The sequence below is a fragment of the Phoca vitulina genome, unplaced genomic scaffold (assembly GCF_004348235.1).
Source record: "Phoca vitulina isolate PV1807 unplaced genomic scaffold, GSC_HSeal_1.0 scaffold35, whole genome shotgun sequence".
Taxonomy (NCBI): Eukaryota; Metazoa; Chordata; class Mammalia; order Carnivora; family Phocidae; genus Phoca; species Phoca vitulina.
This window is the reverse complement of record NW_022589738.1, coordinates 14417557-14438451: the sequence shown is the minus strand read 5'-3', so window position 1 is coordinate 14438451 and position 20895 is coordinate 14417557. Positions and strand designations below refer to the sequence as shown.

General features: G+C 39.0%; 1 protein-coding gene across 13 annotated transcripts in view; it reads left to right on the top strand.

Annotated features, from left to right (window-relative positions):
- Nucleotides 1-20895, top strand: part of CASK (calcium/calmodulin dependent serine protein kinase) — a 346895-nt gene that overhangs the window by 288246 nt on the left and 37754 nt on the right. For all 13 annotated transcript variants that reach the window (XM_032426584.1, XM_032426582.1, XM_032426577.1 and 10 more), the window contains 3 exons: nucleotides 11921-11999; nucleotides 18454-18539; nucleotides 19632-19700. In XM_032426584.1, coding sequence (XP_032282475.1) covers nucleotides 11921-11999; nucleotides 18454-18539; nucleotides 19632-19700 — 234 coding nt within the window. The remainder of the gene's footprint in view (nucleotides 1-11920; nucleotides 12000-18453; nucleotides 18540-19631; nucleotides 19701-20895) is intronic.

Here is a 20895-nt window from a genome sequence, read left to right as displayed (position 1 = left end):
CCCTTTGACTGGTTGCCATAAAAATGGGAATTATTTGATGTAAAATAGATATTTTCAACAATGGAATACAGTTCTCTGTTACATTTAATACAGCTTCATTTGCTTGGTTAGTTGTCTTATTAAAAGCATTATATTACTGTGCAGGATATGCCTATATTATCTCTTTTGTTCTGGCCAAGATGGAGTAACAAGGACCAGATTTACCCTCGCACCTGAAATAAGCAAAAAAACGTAAAAGCAAACAAAATTACATGAAAGAACAATTTTCAAGACATTGGACATCAGTCAACAAAGGAAAATGATCCCTAAGAGACAGGAAGCGCACAGGGTGAGCCCTATGATTGCCTGACCTTAGTGACTTGAGAGAGTTTCCAGGCCACAGCACAGGAGGGGGAAACTGAGGCAGAGCAGGCAGACACCCTGAATTGAGACAGAGCTGAGAATCCGAGGAGACCTAGGCACCTCAAGTGCATAGGACAGAGGACTGAAGAAGAGAGAGCTGCACAGAGAGAGAACCCCAGAGATCTGTAGAGGGTCCCCCTGAAGTATTCATCTGAGTTATGATCAGTGCATTTATGAGAGGAAACTACCCAGAGCCAAGGAAAGACCATCCAAAAGGATTAGAGGGAACAGTACCGAATACTCACTGCCCATTAGCCACCAGCTGGACTGGAAAACAAATTCATGGGGCACTGCATAGAGTGCGCAGGAAGATCTTGTCTCAGTAATGAAGAATAATTAGCCCTAGGCTCAGAATTGCTCAAGACCTGCCTAACAAATCATGAAAGCAAGACCCAAAGGATCAAACTAATTGACCCAAGTAAGTGAACTATATCCCAGAACAAAGCCTAAGAATATTTATAGGAATAAAAAACATCTAGCATGCAGCAAGATAAAATTCACAATGTCTGGCCTTGACTCAAAGATTGCTAGGCATGTAAAGAAGGGGGGAAATGTGACTGAAAATGTGAATAATCAATCAAAACTGACAGAACTGACAAAGATATTAGAATTAGCAGAATGGGATTAATGGCAGATCAGACATTTGAGAAGAAAAGATTAGTGAACTCAAAGATGTGGCAATAGAAACGACCCAAAATGAAATACAGAAAAAGAATTTTTAAAAATGAAAAAAGCAGGGGTGCCTAGGTGGCTCAGTTGGTTAAGCATCTGACTCTTGATTTTAGCTCAGATCGTGATCTCAGGGTCATGAGATCGAGCCCCACATCAGGCTCCATGCTGGTTGTGGAGTCTGCTTAAGATTCTCTCTCTCCCTTTGCCCCTCCCCGCTGCTTGCATTCGTGTGCTCTCTTTCTTTCTCTCTAAAAAAAGGAAAAAAGCATCGCTGAGCTCTGGGACAACTTCAGGCAGCCTAACATATGGTTAATTGGATTCTATGAAGGAGAAGAGAGAGAAAGGATATTTGAAGAAATAATGGATGAAAACATTCCAGACTTAATGAAAGCTATAAATCTTCAGGTGTAAGACCACAATGAACCCCAAACCCAAGAAACATGAAGAAAAAAACACCAGGGTGCATCTTAATCAAATGGCTTAGAAACCATGATAAATAGAAGATCTTAAAAACAGATAAAAAAGAAATGCTACATACAGAGGAACAAAGATAAGAATGGCATCAGACTTCTTATCAGAAACAATACAGTTAAGAAGAACAGTGTCTTTAAAGTACTGAAAGAAAAAACAAAACCTTGAGAGGTTTTGTCTTAGAATTCAAAACCAAGCAAAGGTATGTTTCAAAAACTAAAGGCAAAATAAAAACATTTTCAGACATACCAAAACTGAAAGAATTCAGTAGCCCTACAGTATAAGAAATGTTAAAGGACATCCTGATCATTAAAATATCTTTAAAAGATAATTGGCAGTTTAAACAAAAATTACAGCAATGTGTTTGAGGGCTTATTACATGTAAAAGTAAAATGTATAACTATAGCAAAAAGGTCAGGAGAAAGGAAGTAGAACTATACTGTTAAAAGGTTCTTTTTTTTTTAAGATCTTATTTATTTATTTGACAGAGACACAGCAAGAGAAGAAACACAAGCAGGGGGAGTGGGAGAGGGAGAAGCAGGCTTCCCGCGGAGCAGGGAGCCTGATGCGGGGCTCGATCCCAGGAACCTAGGATCATGACCTGAGCCGAAGACAGATGCTTAACGACTGAGACACCCAGGCGTCCCTGTTAAAAGATTCTTATACTATATGTGACATTGTATGATATCACTTGAAGGTAGACTGTGATAAGTTAAAGATGTATCCTATCAGCCCTGAAGCAACCACTGAAACAACAAAACCGAATTATAGCCCATCAGACAACACAGGAGAGAAAATAGAATAAAAATAAGCTAATCCAAAAGAAGGCAGAAAAAGAGGAAAAAAGGGAACATGGAACAGATGGAACAAAAACAAATAGCAACAAGAGGGGCGCCTGGGTGGCTCAGTTGTTAAGCGTCTGCCTTTGGCCCAGGTCATGATCCCAGGATCCTGAGATCAAGCCCCGCGTTGGGCTCCCTGCTCTGCGGGAAGCCTGCTTCTCCCTCTCCCATGCCCCCTGCTTGTGTTCCCTCTCTCACTGTGTCTCTCTCTGTCAAATAAATAAATAAAATCTTTAAGAAAAATAAATAAATAGCAACAAGATATATTTATACCTGACTATGTTAATAATCCTGTGAAATGCAAATAGTCTAAATTCCCCAAATTAAGAAGCAGAGATTGTCAGATGGGGGAGGGGGGCAAACCCAACTATATATTGCCTACAAGAATTGCTTTGTACATAGACAAATAGCTTCAAAGTAAAAGGATGGAAGAAGACGTATTATGATGGCATTAAACAAAAGGAAGCTGGAGTGGCTATATTAATATCAAGGTGTAATTCTCAGACCACATTATGATTAAATTGGAGATGAATAACAGAAAGACCTTGGGAAAATTGCCCAAGCATTTGAAAACTAAATAACACAATTCGAAATAACCCGTGGATCAAAGAAGAAATCAAAAGGGAAATTAAAAAGTATTCTGAAGTGAATGAAAATGAAACAACAACATACCAGAATTTCTGGGATGCTGTGAAAGCAGTACTTAGGGAGAAATGCATAGCACTAAACACCTATATTAGAAAAGAAATATCTTAAATGACCTCAGCTTCTACCTTGAGAAACTAGAACAAAAAAGAGCACATTAGATCCAAAGTGAGTGAAAGAAAAGAAATAATAAAGATCAAAATGGAAATTAATGAAATAGAAAACAGAATAGAGAGAAAAATCAATAAAACAAGCTTTTTCTTTGAGAAGGTCAGATTGATCAGGAAAAAAAGACGACATTAATGACCAGTATCCTGCATAAAAGAGTAACACTACTATAGAATCTACAGACATAAAAAGTATAAGGAAATCTTATAAACAATTTTATGCCAAGAAATTCAGCAACTTAGATGAAATGGACAGATTCCCTGGAAGACAGAAGCACACCAAAGCTCACTTAAGGAATACACTGAATTGCCCTAAACTATTTAAAAATTGAATTTGGAGGAGGAGTAGGAGACCCAAATTTCATCTTGTCCCAGGAATTCAGCCAGATAGTTATCAAACCATTCTGAACACCTACAAACTCAACAGGAGATCGAAGAAAAGAATAGCAGCAACTCTCTGAACAGAAAAGTGACCACTTTCTAGAAGGTAGGACGTGCAGAGAAGTGAATCTGAGGCGATATTCGGGAGGATAGACGGCGGGGGAGGGGCCTCCGTCAGCCACTACCGGCCAGTGATAGAGCCGCGGAGCACAAAATCGGAGCTTTTAGAAGTCTACTCCACTGAGGGACGTCGCTCCAGTGGCTAAGCGGGGGTTGGAACCCTCGCTGGGACAGTGTGGTCTCAGGACCCTTGGGGTCACAGAAGGACTGGGGGTGCCCGAGTGCGGCGGAGCTTCCAGGTACCAGAGCGGGGAAGCCGGCTGCAGAGATGGAGCGAGGAGTGGGCTCTCAGCTCAGGGTTGCCATAAACCGTGATCCATGGCACAGTCAGGCCACTGCTCCTCCAGCAGGGACCCAACAAGCGGCAGATCCGGGGAGACTCCCCTTCCTCCCCCGGGAGGAGCGGCGCAGGAGCGCACCACAGGGATCTGCTGGGTTTAGAGACTCCACATGGGGTCGGGTGCCAGAGATAGAAACGCTCGGTCACAGGCCGGGTGAGCACGGAGTGCGGCCGGAGACCAGGGAGACGGGAGTGACTGACTGCTTTTCTCTGGGCCTCACTGAGGAGTGGGGCCCCGAGTTCTTGGCTCCTCCGGGGCGGAGATTGGGAGGCCACCATTTTCACTCTCATCCTCCAAAGCTGTACAGAAAGCTTGCAGGGAACAAAAGCTCCCAAGAGCAAACCCGAGCAGATTACTTAGCCTGGACCCAGCAAGGGCGGGGCAATTCCACCTGGGGCACCTGGTGGCAAAGACATTTGAGAATCAATGCAACAGGCCCCTCCCCCATAAGATCAGCAAGAACAGCCAGCCAAGACCAAGTTTACCAATCAATGAGAACAGCAGAACTCCAGCACCACGGGAATACAGCACATAGAGTTCATGGCTTTTTTCCCCCTGATTCTTTAGTCTTTCAAAGATAATTTTTTTAATTTTCTTTTTCTATTTTTTTTTTAATTTTTCTTTTTCCCTTTCTCAACCAACATCTCATCAATCCCTTTTTTAAAAATCTTTTTTATTTTTCATTTTTAGAGTCATATTCTATCCCTTCATAGTAGTTAACCTTATTTTTGGTATATATATAAGTTGTTCTCTCTTTAAAATTTTTGGGATACACTTTCTTCTAACAGACGAAAATATACCCTAAATTTCTAGTGTATGGCGGCTTTGTTCTAGTCTCCTGCCTGATCATATTCTCTCCCCCCCTTTTTTTTTAATTTTTCTTCTTTTTTCAACCAACTTTTTATCTTATCAATTCCTTTTATAAAATCTTTTATAATTTTCATCTTTGCAGTCATATTCCAGCCCTTCATTGTATTTACCCTTATTTTTGTACAATTATAAGTTTTTCTTTCTTTAAAATTTTGGGAGGCAGTTTCTTCTAACTGACCAAAATACGCCCAAAATGTAGTGTGTGGCTCTGATCTATTCACCAGCCTGATCATATTCTTTTTCTTTTCTTTCTTTCCCCCTCGGTTTCGGGTCTCTTCTGATTTGTTTAGTGTATATTTTTCTGGGGTCATTGTTATCCTTTTAGCATTTTGTATTCTCATTCATCTGTTCTCCTCTGGACAAAATGACAAGACAGAAAAACTCACCTCAAAAAAAAAGAACAAGAGGCAGTACCAACTGTCAGGGACCTAATCAATATGGACATTAGTAAGATGTCAGAACTAGAGTTGAGAATGATGATTATAAAGATACTAGCTGGGCTTGAAAAAGCATGGAAGATATTAGAGAAACCCTTTCTGGAGAAATAAAAGAACTAAAATCTAACCAAGTCAAAATCAAAAAGGCTATTAATGAGGTGCAATCAAAAATGGAGGCTCTAACTGCAAGGATAAATGGGGCAGAAGAGAGAATTAGCGATATAGAAGACGAACTGTTGGAGAATAAAGAAGCTGAGAAAAAGAGAGATAAATACTGGATAACGAGGGCAGAATTCAAGAGATAAGTGATACCATAAGACGAAACAATATTAGAATAATTGGGATCCCAGAAGAAGAAGAAAGAGAGAGATGGGCAGAAGGTATATTGGAGCAAATTATAGCAGAGAACTTCCCTAGTTTGGGGACGGAAAGAGGCATCAAAATCCAGGAGGCACAGAGAACCCCCCCTCAAAATCAATAAAAATAGATCAACACCCCGACATCTAATAGTAAAACTTACAAGTCTCAGAGATAAAGAGAAAATCCTGAAAGCAGCTTGGGACAAAAGGTCTGTAACCTACAACGGTAGAAACATTAGATTGGCAGCAGACCTCTCCACAGAGACCTGGCAGGCCTGAAAGGACTGGCATGATATATTCAGAGAACTAAACGAGAAAAATACGAGCCAAGAATACTATATCCAGCTAGGCTGTCATTGAAAATAGGAGAGATAAAAAGCTTCCAGGACAAACAAAAACTGAAAGAATTTGCAAACGCCAAACCAGCCCTACAAGAAATATTGAAAGGGGTCTTCTAAGCAAAGAGAGAGCCTAAAAGTAACATAGACCAGAAAGGAATAGAGACAATATACAGTAACAGCCACCTTACAAGCAATACAATGGCACTAAATTCATATCTTTCAATAGTTACCCTGAATGTAAATGGGCTAAATGCCCCAATCAAAAGACATAAGGTATCAGATTGGATAAAGAAACAAGACCCATCAATATGCTGCCTGCAAGAGACTCATTTTAGACCCAAAGACACCTCCAGATTGAAAGTGAAGGGCTAGAAAACCATTTACCATGCTAATAGACATCAAAAGAAAGCTGGGGTGGCAATCCTTATATCAGACAAATTAGATTTTAAACCAAAAACTGTAATAAGAGATGAGGAAGCACACTATATTCTCCTTAAAGGGTCTATCCAACAAGAAGATCTAACAGTTGTAAATATCTATGCCCCTAACATGGGAGCAGCCAATTATATAAGCCAATTAATAACAAAATCAAAGAAACACATCGACAACAATACAATAATAGTAGGGGACTTTAACATCCCCCTCACTGCAATGGGCAGATCATCTGAGCAAAAGATCAACAAGGCAATAAGGGCTTTGAATGACACACTGGATGAGATGGACTTCACAGATATATTCAGAACATTCCATCCTAAAGCAACAGAATACACATTCTTCTCTACTGCACATGGAACATTCTCCAGAATAGATCACATCCTAGGTCACAAATCAGGTCTCAACAGGTACCAAAAGATTGGGATCATTCCCTGCATATTTTCAGACCACAGTGCTTTGAAACTGGAACTCAGTCACAAGAGGAAAGTTGGAAAGAACTCAAATATGTGGAGGCTAAAGAGCATCCTACTAAAGAATGAATGGGTCAACCAGAAAATTAAAGAAGAATTAAAAAATTCATGGAAACAAATGAAATGAAAACACAACTGTTCAAAATCTTTGGGATGCAGTAAAGGCTGTCCTAAGAGGAAAGTATATAGCACTACAAGTCTTTCTCAAGAAACAAGAAAGGTCTCAAGTACACAACCTAACCCTACACCTAAAGGAGCAATAAAAGAGCAAATAAAGTCTAAACCCAGCAGGAGAAGAGAAATAATAAAGATCAGAGCAGAAATCAATGAAATAGAAACGAAAAGAACAGTAGAACAGATCAACGAAACTAGGAGCTGGTTCTTTGAAAGAAGTAATAAGATTGATAAACCCCTGGCCAGACTTATCAAAAAGAAAAGAGAAACGACCCAAATAAATAAAATCATGAATGAAAGAGGAGAGATCACAACCAACATCAAAGAAATATAAACGCTTATAAGAACATATTATGAGTAACTATATGCCAGCAAATTAGACAATTTGGAAGAAATGGATGCATTCCTAGAGATGTATAAACTACCAAAACTGAACCAGGAAGAAATAGGAAACCTGAACAGACCCATAACCAGCAAAGAAATTGAAGCAGTAATCAAAAATCTCCCAACAAACAAGAGCCCAGGGCCAGATGGCTTCCCAGGGGAATTCTACCAAATATTTAAAGAATTAATACCTATTCTTCTGAAACTGTTCCAAAAAATAGAAATGGAAGGAAAACTTCCAAACTCATTTTATGAGGCCAGCATTACCTTGATCCCAAAACCAGACAAAGACCCCATCAAAAAGGAGAACTACAGACCAATATCCCTGATGAACATGGATGCAAAAATTCTCACCAAAATACTAGCCAGTAGGATCCAACAACACATTAAAAGGATTATTCACCACGACCAAGTGGGATTTATTCCTGGGCTGCAAGGTTGGTTCAACATCCGCAAATCAATCAATGGGATACACGACATTAATAAAAGAAAGGACAAGAACCATATGATCCTCTCAATAAATGCAGAAAAAGCATTTGACAAAGTACAGCATTCTTTCTTGATCAAAACTCTTCACAGTGTAGGGAGAGAGGGTACATACCTCAATATCATAAAAGCCATCTATGAAAAACCCACAGCAAATATCATTCTCAGTGGGGAAAAACAGAGCTTTCCCCCTAAGGTCAGGAACACGGCAGGGATGTCCACTATCACCACTGCTATTCAACATAGTATTAGAAGTCCTAGCCACAGCAATCAGACAACAAAAAGAAATAAAAGGCATCCAAATCGGCAAAGAAGAAGTCAAATTCTCACTCTTTGCAGATGATATGATACTTTATGTGGAAAACCCAAAAGACTCCACCCCAAAACTGCTAGAACTCATACAGGAATTCAGTAGAGTGGCAGGATATAAAATCAATCCACAGAAATCAATGGCATTTCTACACACCAACAACAAGACAGAAGAAAGAGAAATTAAGGAGTCGATCCCATTTACAATTGCACCCAAAACCATAAGATACCTAGGAATAAATCTAACCAAAGAGGCAAAGGATCTGTACTCAGAAAACTATAGGACGCTCATGAAAGAAATTGAGGAAGACACAAAGAAATGGAAAAACGTTCCATGCTCATGGATTGGAAGAACAAATACTGTGAAAATGTCTATGCTACTCAAAGCAATCTACACATTCAATGCAATCCCTATCAAAATACCATCAACTTTTTTTCCACAGAAATGGAACAAATAATCCTAAAATTTGTATGGAACCAGAAAAGACCCTGAATAGCCAGAGGAATGTTGAAAAAGAAAAGCAAAGCGGGTGGCATCACAATTCCAGACTTCAAAGCTGTCATCATCAAGACAGTATGGTACTGGCACAAAAACAGACACATAGATCAGTGGAACAGAAGAGAGAGCCCAGAAATGGACCCTCAACTCTATGGTCAACTAATCTTCAACAAAGCAGGAAAGAATGTCCAATGGAAAAAAGACAGTCTCTTCAACAAATGGTGTTGGGAAAGTCGGACAGCCACATGCAGAAGAATGAAAGTAGACCATTTCCTTACACTACACACAAAAATAGATTCAAAATGGATGAAAGACCTAAATGTGAGACAGGAATCCATCAAAATCCTAGAGGAGAACAAAGGCAGCAACCTCTTCGACCTCACCCGCAACAACTTCTTCCTAGACACATCGCCAAAGGTAAGGGAAGCAAGGGCAAAAATGAACTATTGGGATTTCATTAAGATAAAAAGCTTTTGCACAGCAAAGGAAACAGTCAACAAAACCAAAAGACAACCAACAGAATGGGAGAAGATATTTGCAAATGACATATCAGATAAAGGCCTAGAATCCCAAATCTATAAAGAACTTATCAAACTCGGGATGCCTGGGTGGCTCAGTCAGTTAAGTGTCTGCCTTCAGCTCAGGTCATGATCCCAGGGTCCTGGGATCGAGTCCCGCATCGGGCTCCTTGCTCAGCAGGGAGCCTGCTTCTCCCTCTGCCGCTCCCCCTGCTTACACGCGCTCTCTCTCTGACAAATAAATAAATAAAATCTTAAAAAAAAAAAAAGAACTTATCAAACTCAACACCCAAAGAACAAATAATCCAATCAAGAAATGAGCAGAACACATGAACAGACATTTCTGCAAAGAAGACATCCACATGGCCAACAGACACATGAAAAAGTGCTCGACATCACTTGGCATCAGGGAGATCCAAATCAAAACCTCAATGAGATACCACCTCACACCAGTCAGAATTGCTAAAATTAACAAGTCAGGAAACGACAGATGTTGGCGAGGATGCAGAGAAAGGGGAACCCTCCTACACTGTTGGTGGGAATGCAAGCTGCTGCAGCCACTCTGGAAAACAGTATGGAGCTTCCTTAAAAAGTTGAAAATAGAGCTCCCCTATGACCCAGCAATTGCATTACTGGGTATTTACCCCAAAGATACAAATGTAGTGATCCGAAGGGGTACGTGCACCCAATGTTTATAGCAGCAGTGTCCACAATAGCCAAACTATAGAAAGAGCCGAGATGTTCATCAACAGATGAATGGATAAAGAAGATGTGGTGTATATATATACAATGGAATATGATGCAGCCATCAAAAAAAAAAACGAAAACTTGCCATTTGCAACGACTTGGATGGAACTAGAGGGTATTATGCTAAGCGAAATAAGTCTATCAGAGAAAGACAAGTATCATGATCTCACTGATATGAGGAATTTGAGAAACAAGACAGAGGAGCATAGGAGAAGGGAGGAAAAAATGAAGCAAAATGAAACCAGAGAGGGAGACAAACCATAAGACACTCTTAATCTCAGGAAACAGTCTGAGGGTTGCTGGAGTGGTGGGGGTTGGGAGGGATGGGGTGGCTGGGTGATGGACATTGGAGAGGGTATGTGCTATGGTGAGCACTGTGAATTGTGTAAGACTGATGAATCACAGACCTGTACCTCTGAAACAAGTAATACATTATATGTTAAAAAAAAAAAAAAAAAAAGAGCGAGAGAAGATAGTAGGAAGGGAAAAATGAAGGGGAAATCGGAGGGGAAGACGAACCATGAGAGACTATGGACTCTGAAAAACAAACTGAGGGTTTTAGAGGGAGGGAGGTGGGGAAATGGGTTAGCCCGGTGATGGGTATTAAGGAGGACATGGTTTGCATGGAGCACTGGGTGTTATATGCAAACAATGAATCATGGAACACATCAAAAACTAATGATGTAATGTATGGTGACTAACACAACATAATAAAATAAAATTTTAAAAAAGAATTGAATTTGTAGTTAAAAACCATTCCTCAAAGAAAACTCCCAAGATGGCATAACTGGTTAAATCTACCAAACATATAATAAAGAAATAATACCAATTCTACACAAACTTTCCCCAAAACATTGAAAAGGAAGGAATTCTTCTCAACATTTATTATTATTATTATTATTATTATTATTATTATTATTATTAGGGGCTAGCATTTTTACCCTGATGCCAAAACCAGATAAAGACAGTAAAAGAAAAGAAAACTACAGACTGGTACCCCTCATGAATATAGTTGCAAAAACTCAAACAAACCCATATCTTAACAAAAGAAGAATACATCATGACCAAGTGGAGACTAATGCAGGAATACAGCTAACTTCTAATAGCCAAAAGCTAGGGAAAAAATTCAATCCATGAATGGATAAACAAAGTGATATATCCATACAGTGGAATACTCAGCAAGGACAAAGAATTAACCATTGATACATACAACAATGTGATTAAACCTAACACTGTGAATTTTAAAAAAGCAACAAAAAAGAGTACATACCCAATGAGGGGCCATAGGGTAGGGGAAGGGGTACAGGGATGGGAGTTGATTACCAACAGGCACAAGGAAATTTTTAGGGGTGATGGATATTTCATGCTCCTCATTATGGTAATGGTTTCATACATGTATACGTATGTCAGACTCACCAAATTGTACACATTAAGGGGCACTAAGGTGTTGGTCAAACTCCCAACTCTTAATTTCAGCTCAGGTCATGATCTCTGGGGTCGTGGGCTCAAGCCCTGCATCGGGCTCTGCACTCAGTGTGGAGTCGCTTGCGATTCTCTCTCCCTTTCCTCTGCCGCTCCTGCTCGTGTTCTCTCTCTCTCTCTAAAAATAAATAAATCTTTTTTTAAAAAAGAAAAAGCACAATATAGAATGTATGTATTACTATTATTATAGCAATCAAAATACCAAAAATAACATTTTTGTCATGGCATGGTGGAGTAACAGATGGTTTTCCTCCTTCATTTTCCGTATTTTCTTGAATGTTTTCCTAACTTTTGTAAATAAAATTATCTACAGTGAAATCACAAACATAAAAGGGAATAATAATTCTATTTTACTTAACTTTTTACAGGGAATCACTTTAAAAATGAATGAGCTAAATCATTGTATTGTTGCAAGAATTATGCACGGGGGCATGATTCACAGGCAAGGTAAGTTTCATATGTGATTCTTTCCCTCCGTAACTGTTTGTTCCTGTAGCCTAGTGAAAGTATTTTTTATGATCCATGTAAACAGTCTTTAATCTGTGGTCCACATAAATGATCTATTTAAATTATCTGTCTTTGGTTTTAATCGCTGTTGGTCTCCATTTGTTCATATTCATCTGTACATGCTCCAGCCTGTGGATAAGGGAGGGGAGGGTATATTACAGTTCTGTTACTGGAACATCTCTGAATTACTATTTGGATCCTGACTTATGAAAGACCATGGGGGATAAAGCAAAGTATCATACCTGGCCCCCGGATATATGGGAGGCATCTATTCTGGGACATACAGACATACATATGTACATTCATTTATGGATAGAGATATATAATGACAGTTCATGAATTTCTCATTCACTCAGGAATGAGATATACTCTTTCTAAATTAGGAAATTAGAGTTTGATAAATAATATAAAAATTAAATGGTAAAATAAGAGCTATCTAATCTGGATTAAGTTTTTAATACCTACTACAGTAATTGCAGTCATTCTGAGAAGGGACTTCACTAAGGCCTGAAGTAAACAAAGAATGAGTTTTTGAGAAAGGGGAACTTTCACTAACTCTCGGGTGGGCAAGATTTGCACATGCAGGCGTAGCCTCCTCTTTGAAAAGGCTGAGTTATAGGTGCTAGTGTTTACAGGCTGATCCAAGAAATGATTCTCCTGTCCAAAAATTAGGCTTCCTTTCTTTGAGATCAGGGTTTTTGGGGGGAGTTTTTTTGTTCTTTTTTTTTTTTTTTTTTTCCTTAGCACCCTCTTTACTTTTTCCTTAACCCCAGAGAGCAAGAAGTAACACCAGAAGCATTTTCATGCCTTCCTGACCCCTGTGTACACAGATGATGTCCAGCATCACTGCTGCCTTCAGGGGAATCTTTATAGGCTGCAGGAGTAGACAGCGCTCACATGGGAGAATTGGTTTTAGACTCCAGGATGAATTTTCTGTTTCTTATTTTAATAATTTGCTATAAATTCAGTGAAGTCACAACATCGTTTCTGTCATCTCTTTTTCTTATATTACTGTGTGACTAGGACCTGCCATCTCTGATAGAAGTGGTGTAGTGGACCTCCTCCTCCTAGTCTTGTTTTTGAAAGGTAGCTTTCCCATGATTCCCCACGAAGAATGCCATTTACTGTAGAATTTTAGTGAGATGCCTTTTATTAGGGTTGAGGAAGTTCTCTTATATTCTTAGTTGCTAAGCCTTTTAATTATGATTGAGTTTTGAATCTTACCAAATGCTCTTCATCTGCTGAGATCATTTGGGGGTTTTTTCCTTTTATCTATTAAGGTAGTGAATGACTTTTGAAGATTTCCTAATGATAAACCCCTTCTGCATGTCTCAGATAAACCCAGCTTACTCACTGTGGGTTATTATTTTTTTTTTTTTTGTATGTACTGCCGGATTCTGTGTGCTCATGTTTTGTTTAGAGTTTTTGTATTTGTAATTATGGGTGAGACTGGCCAGTAGTTAATTTTCCTTTCTTGTCTTTCTCTACTGGATTTTAGTTTCAAAGTTACATTGCCTCATAAAATGACGTGGAGAGCCTTCTCCCTTCATGAGTTCTCTGAAGGACTTTGTAGAATACTGGAATGATTCATACCTTTAAAGTTTGGTAGAACTTGCCTATAACACTGTCAAGGCCTGGTGTTTTGGTTTTGATTTTGGTTTTTTTAGAAAAGACTTTTTTTTTTTTTTTTTAAAGGAAGCTCTACACCCACTGTGGGGCTTGAACGCATGACCCTGAGATACAAAGTTTTATGCTCAACCAGCTGAGCCAGCCAGGCACCCCAGGAAAGACTCTTTTTTTTTTTTAACTGCTTCAATTTCTTTAACATTCATAAGGTTATTCAGGCTTTCTATATCTTGAGTAAATTTGGTAAATTACATTTTCCTTAAAAAACTTAAGTTTTAAAAAATTATTGTAGTAAGCTTCTGCATAGTGTTCTCTTACCTTTTTATTCCCTGCCATCTCTATAATTATGTCCCCTTGTTCATTCTTAAAATTGTTTATTCATGCCTTGTCTTTTTTTCTTTTAATCAACTTTGCCAGGGGTTTGTTCAAAAACCCACTTTGGGTTCTCTTAATTCTCTCCGTTGTATGTTTGTTTTCTATTTCATTGTTTTATGACCTGATTTCTATTTATCTCTTTCATTCTACTTCCTGTTGGTTTTATCTAACTTTCTTAATTAGACACTTAGTTCATTTATCCCAGTCTTTTTTTTTTCTAATATATGCATCTGAGTCTAAACTCTACCCTTAAGTACTCATTTATCTGTATCCCACCAGTTTTATTATAAAGCATCTTTATTGTAATTCAGTTCTAAGTACTCTTAAATTCCTATTATGGTATCTTTCATTGACCCACATTTATTTAGAAGTGTTTTTTACATACCACATCTAAGAAGATTTTGTATCTTTTTATAATTTACTTCTAACTTAATTGCACTGTGGTCAAGAGTGTGGTCTGTATGGTACCATTCCTTTGAGGTTTGTTGAGACTTGCTTGATGGCATAGCACTTTAATCAGTTTTTTAAATAATCCATGTGTACTTAAGAAGAATGTTTATTCTTTTTAACTGTTGCATGGAGAGTTCTCTATATGATGATTGGCTTGGGGTTAATTTTTTTGTTCACATCTTTTTTTTTTAATTTTTTTATTGTTATGTTAATCCCCATACATTACATCATTAGTTTTAGATGTAGTGTTCCATGATTCATTGTTTGTGCATGACACCCAGTGCTCCATGCAGAACGTGCCCTCCTCAATACCCATCACCGGGCTAACCCATCCTCCCACCCCCCTCCCCTCTAGAACCCTCAGTTTGTTTTTCAGAGTCCATCGTCTCTCATGGTTCGTCTACCCCTCCGATTTCCCCCCCTTCATTCTTCCCCTCCTGCTATCTTCTTCTTTTTTTTTTTTCTTAACATATATTGCATTATTTGTTTCAGAGGTACAGATCTGAGATTCAACTGTCTTGCACAATTCACAGCGCTTACCAGAGCACATACCCTCCCCAGTGTCTATCACCCAGTCACCCCATCCCTCCCACCCCACCCCCCACTCCAGCAACCCTCAGTTTGTTTCCTGAGATTAAGAATTCCTCATATTAGTGTTCACATCTTCTATATCTTGACTAATTTTTTTGTCTGTCTCACCTATCAGTAATTGCTGAAATATCTCACTATCATAGTAGAGTTTTTCAATTTCTATCTATAGATCTCTCCATTTTGGCTTTATATATTTGAAGCTGTCTAATTAGGTGCCTAGAAATACCTGGTCACCATTTCTATCCTTACTGATACTTTCTATTTAAAACCTATTTATCTAATATTAACATACTTATCCCAACTTTATGTTAGTATCTGCCAGCATGTCTTCTTCCATCCTTTTATTTCCAACCATTCTGTGCTTGTATGCATCAGAATTTTTTAAGCTGAGTTTTTCATTTTTTAATGCACTGTGAGGATCACTGTCTTTTAATGGACAAGGTTAGTCCATTAATATTTATTGTGATGATTTCTTTCATCTTTTTAATTTATATTTATTCCATTTTTTTATTGATTTTCTTGTTCATTTTTTGTTCCATTTTTTCCCCTGGTAGTCTAGAATTTCAGCACTCTATTTCTGTTTTTAGGTGGTTACCTTGAAATTTTATCCTGCGTATTTAACATCATGTATACTAAAGTGAAACAGTATCTTAACCCCACTCCCAAAGAATACAAAGACATTGGAACACTAAATCTGATCACACTCCTCACTTACATATCATTCTTGCCCAGTATTTGAGTTCTGTCCTGTTCTAAATTCACAAATTTGAAATTACTATTAAAATATGACCATTTTTGCTTGGATTTACATAAATGTTTATGATTTTATTTACTCACCATTCCTTGTATCTTATTTTGTTTCTGGTATAGTTAACATACAAGTGTTTGGTATATTAGTTTCAGGTATAAACTCACTATACCTTCTTAAATCTCAGACAATCCTTTGGGGAGCATTTTCCTTCTTCCTAAAGTACATCCTTAGAAGTTCCTTTAGTGCTAGTCTCCTGCTGATAAACTCTCAGGTGGTATTTATCTGCAAGTATTTTATTTCAGCCTCAATCTTGAAGATTAGTTTTGCTGAGAGCACAATTTTAGGCTAATGGTTACCATTCTGTTGTATTTTGGCATCCATTGTTTGACATTGGGGAGTCTGATGTCACTACAATTGTCCTTGCTTTGTAGGTGATCTCTCCTTTCTCTCTGGTTGTTTTAAGAACTTTGTCTTTAAGGGGGGGGAAAGATCTTTGTCTTTAGATGTTCTATAGTTTTACTACCTTCCAGCATGGCTTTCTCTTTATTTATCCTGTTTAGGATACATTATTCTTCCTGGATCTGCATAATCATGTTTCCATCAGTTCAGTAAAGTTTACAACCATCATTTCTTCAAATATTGCCTCTTCTGCATTTTCCATATTCTCTCCTTCTGAACTCCACTAGACATGTGTTAGACATTCCCTCTGTATCTCTTAATTTTTTTCCTATTTTCTTTATTTCTTGTTTCCTATTTTCCCTCATTTCTCTGGCCTGCATTCTAGGTAATTTATTTAGTTATATCTTCTAGTTCACTGAAACTCTCTTCAGCCATATCTGAATTCCTGTTCAACTCATCCATTCACTGGTTTATATCACCAGTTATAGTTTTCTTTTCTAGAAGTACTAGTCACTTGTTCTTACTTTTATTTTCAAATCTATCTATTCACATCTGATAGTCTCTTGTTGCATGCTCATCCTTACAATTAGGTCCTTTATTTTTTTTTCTAATATTTAACATGTAGCTTTTTTATATTCTGTATCTGATCATTCTAGTATCTGTCCTCCTTGATGATTTAAATCTGTTTTTTCTGTTTCTGATGACTCACATAGTAGTTTGCCTTATTGTATGTTTGGTGACCTTTGATTGTGAGCTTATTGTTTGTCCTAATTAGTGGAAGTCCTGTGGGCCTAAACTGGGTACACTTTCCTCCAGAGGGAGTTTGTTGCCTCTTCTACTAGTTACCGTGGAGTGCCACCAATCTGGATCTTGCCTCCCTCCAGATTCCTGGGGTCAACTTCTGTCCCTTGCTGTTGGCCCAAGGCTCAGAATCCAGCTAGCAGGCAATGCTACTGTGGCATCCACCCTTTCCACTGTTTCATTCCACCCTTAGTTTGCCACCACTCTGGAGCCAGCTCACGGGTTTTTGTGTGGAGTGGATGGTAGGGATGGAAGTAGGAAGTGCTCTTAGAATTCGTCCTCCTTTTGTGAGACCAGTAACACTTCAAGAGGTGTACCCTAGGTGAGATACAGTTGTGAGAACATCTTCCAGTGACTAACCAGCCACACTGGAAGCAAAAGTCCCCAGATTTTTATTTTATTATGTTAATTTTCAAACATGAGTAGAGAGAATAGTGCAGTGAGTTCAAGTAGAGAAAAGTGGAAAGAAGAGTGCTGCGATCACCCGCATACCCATTACCCACTAGAGTCACTGTTAATTCATGGCCACACCAGTATCATCTGTACCTTCCCCTACTGTCCACCCCCCTGGATTATTTTGAAGCAAATCTCAGGGGTCTTATTTTCTTTATGTGCATTTTAGTATGTACCTCTAAAAGATGCTGTGAGCTTTTCATAACGATGTCCAGCCAGTATGTAAGCATATGCACAATTTATAAATAAGGAAGTAAAATTTCACATAACTCCCTATTTAAGCATTGGTTCTTGGTCACTCTTTCCAATTGAAGTATTAGAGGACCCTGAAATGCCTACCAAATTATTATAAAAGGACTGTGTTTGGTCTAATGTAAGTTTAGTGTTATACAGGTATTATCACAATTCTCTGTATCACATTTGGTAGATAATCATGATGAGAATGGTAGAAAATGATAACAGACGCTTCAGTGGTACTTTACTAAGTGCCATGAACACTTCTGATTCTTCTATGTGTATTAAACTAACTAAATCCTCAAGGCAAACATATGAAATAGGTACTATTTTCATCTCCATTTTGTAAATGTTGAAAACTGAGACATGGAAAGTTTTGGTAACCTACCCACGATCTTAAAGCTGGTAAGGGATGTGGCTGAAATTTGCCCCCAGACAGTCTAGATCTAGAAACTGTCATTTTAAACCATGATACACAGTGCCTCTCTCAGAGAAATAAGCAGATTTCCACAGCCATCTTTCGAAAGTGTGTCTTCCATAAGTAGATGTATCTGTTTTGGTGAGTTTACCACATGAGCCAATCTGTACCTGTTTCTGAAACACTGGCCTTCAATAGTTAGCTTAATTTTTTTAATTACTTACATTGCTGCCTTTGGATTTTGTTATAAATGATACATATATCATTTCGTGTTTATAATTGTGTCATTTCTTTAGGCACACTTCACGTCGGTGATGAGATTCGAGAAATTAATGGCATCAGTGTGGCTAACCAAACAGTGGAACAGCTGCAGAAAATGCTTGTGAGTACATGCAGGTTTCTCTGTCTTTGTTCCAAGATTGACTTTCAGTTTGTTAGCTTGTTTTTTAATGCACGAATAAGCGGTATTCTTTTGTAATCAGAGTATTTCTGATCCCACCGTTGGTGTGGACTTGAATTTCTACAACATTCATAAGAGGTGACAACTGGGAAACTGTTTACATGCAACAGAGCTTGGAAACCTCTTGCCCATCGAGCAGCATGGGCTTCGACGCTCTCCTTTCCTCCTTGATCTCCTGTTTCTTACTGGGCAAATGTGTGAAGATAACCTTTCCAGTTGTGCGTATATGTGAACTAGTCTCTCACCGACCTCCATCCTGCTGACATCAGCAACGTCAGGAGCCGTGTTCCTGTTTAGCTGAGTCATAGCCAGCTGCATTGGATCTCTCTGCAGCACAGAGGGAAGGAAAGACAGAGTAGACCTGGCTGTTTCTGACTGTACACATCCAAAATCTGTGTTCACAATTGGCCTTGCATTAAAAAAGCAGGCTGGCGGCCCCTGGCCTGTGCTCACTGCCGTCCGGAGCAGAGGCAGACGTCTGGGACCTCTGGTCCTGGGCCGTCTTCCAACTACAACACAGCGGCCTCCCAAGCCATGGCTATCTCTTAGGTGTGAAATAAGCACACAGACTCATGACAGCAAAATCCATGAGGCCAACGTTGTGAAAGAAAAAGCAAATTGAACGGAGTACACCATCACCATGCAGCAGACCAAATATCATTTTCATGTAATTACTTACTCTGTTGTCTGGCTCAATCCATGCTTGCTTTTGAAAGGCACTTAGAGGTTTCTGCATGTGTGTCAATAAAAAGGGAACCGCCGGAGGTCTGTTCCACCGCTGCTGCACGAACCAGGCAATCGGCCTTGACTTTGCAGGGTTTCTCCCGAGAACAGTGTCTATTCCTGTGAGCAGCCCCTACATTCTATGTCCATTTCGTTTTAGGCCCCTGCGTGCTCAGCTGACTCGCATTAATTACCCCACACACACACACACACACATTTCGAACGGTTTCTCACGCGTCTTTGTGTGCAACATTTGTGTGTTAAGAGAGCTCTCCTTTCTTCTGCCTCCAGCGGGAAATGCGGGGGAGTATCACCTTCAAGATCGTGCCAAGTTACCGCACTCAGTCATCGTCCTGTGAGGTAATGGCTCTTGCACAACACCCCCCCCACACCCCTGTCTCCTCTGGGTTCTTAACTAACTGTCTGCTGATGGCTGAATGTTTTGGCTTTCTGGGAAGTTGTTTCTGCCTGTGCTGTTGATCACTGCACACCAATTTTACAACAAAGATAACGGAACAGAGTAGGTTCCATTCACCTACTCAGCCCTGCTTCCATGGGGATCTCCTCAGCACTTTAACTACCTGCAGGCTGGGATCGCAGCAAAATCTAGAGGGGCTCCAAGTAATGACAGAAGGCTTAGTAAGAACAAATGGCGTCTCTGAGGAAAAAAAGAAAGATAATTGCAATAATATTTCCAGGAAGTACATTCACTTCCCTTATTAAGAAATCACACAGATAGTTCTTCTTTCCAAGAATTTGAGAAGTGATCTATTTCTGTTAAGATTGGGGTGTTAAAAAAAAAAAAAAAAAAACTGTGAGAAGTCCCTGGACAGATGTTAAGTCCGTGAGGAGTTGATAACTGACTTTCCGAGAGGAGTAGAAGCTTTTGCAACCTTCTGTGAAATTGTTTCAATTTGGAACACTATGTGATTCATAAGCAAGTAAGTTTCCTAGGGTAATACAACCCCAAAGTTTCTTTCTCACGGTAGGTGTATCCTATAGAAATTGTAGCTCTCCACCCTAATAGTATTAATATTCAGTTTCATGTCAGTCATTAAATGAGATTCCAAAATCTATTCTTTTTATATCTGGAAATACAGACTGGCATGAAGGGTCTGTCATCCTTCGGTCATTGCACATTCAGCTTGAGCATAATTATTTGAAGCTTGTTCTTTTTGTGTGCATCTTCCAAGTCTGTGTACATCAGTGTGAAGTACACACTTCCTACAGTTAATTTTCGAGACTGACAAGTAACTTATTGGAACTCATCTAGAAAATTGAATTTGTACTCAGGAGAAGTCGAGGGAGAAATTACGATGCCTCTTCCAGGCCCCAGGAATGCTGTAGATCTCATAAGCAAACTCAAGAGGCTTTATGTTTTGTTCTCTAAACCTATCGAAGATATGTCTAAGAATTTGTAGTTTGGTCAAGGATATTTTTTAGTGCACCATGACAGTTGGGGTTTCTGTTCTATCAGGTTTTGAGCTCCTCTTGGTGGCTTTCTATGGAACTTCAATTAATAACTATATTTTAAAAGAAAATGCAGAGCTACTTC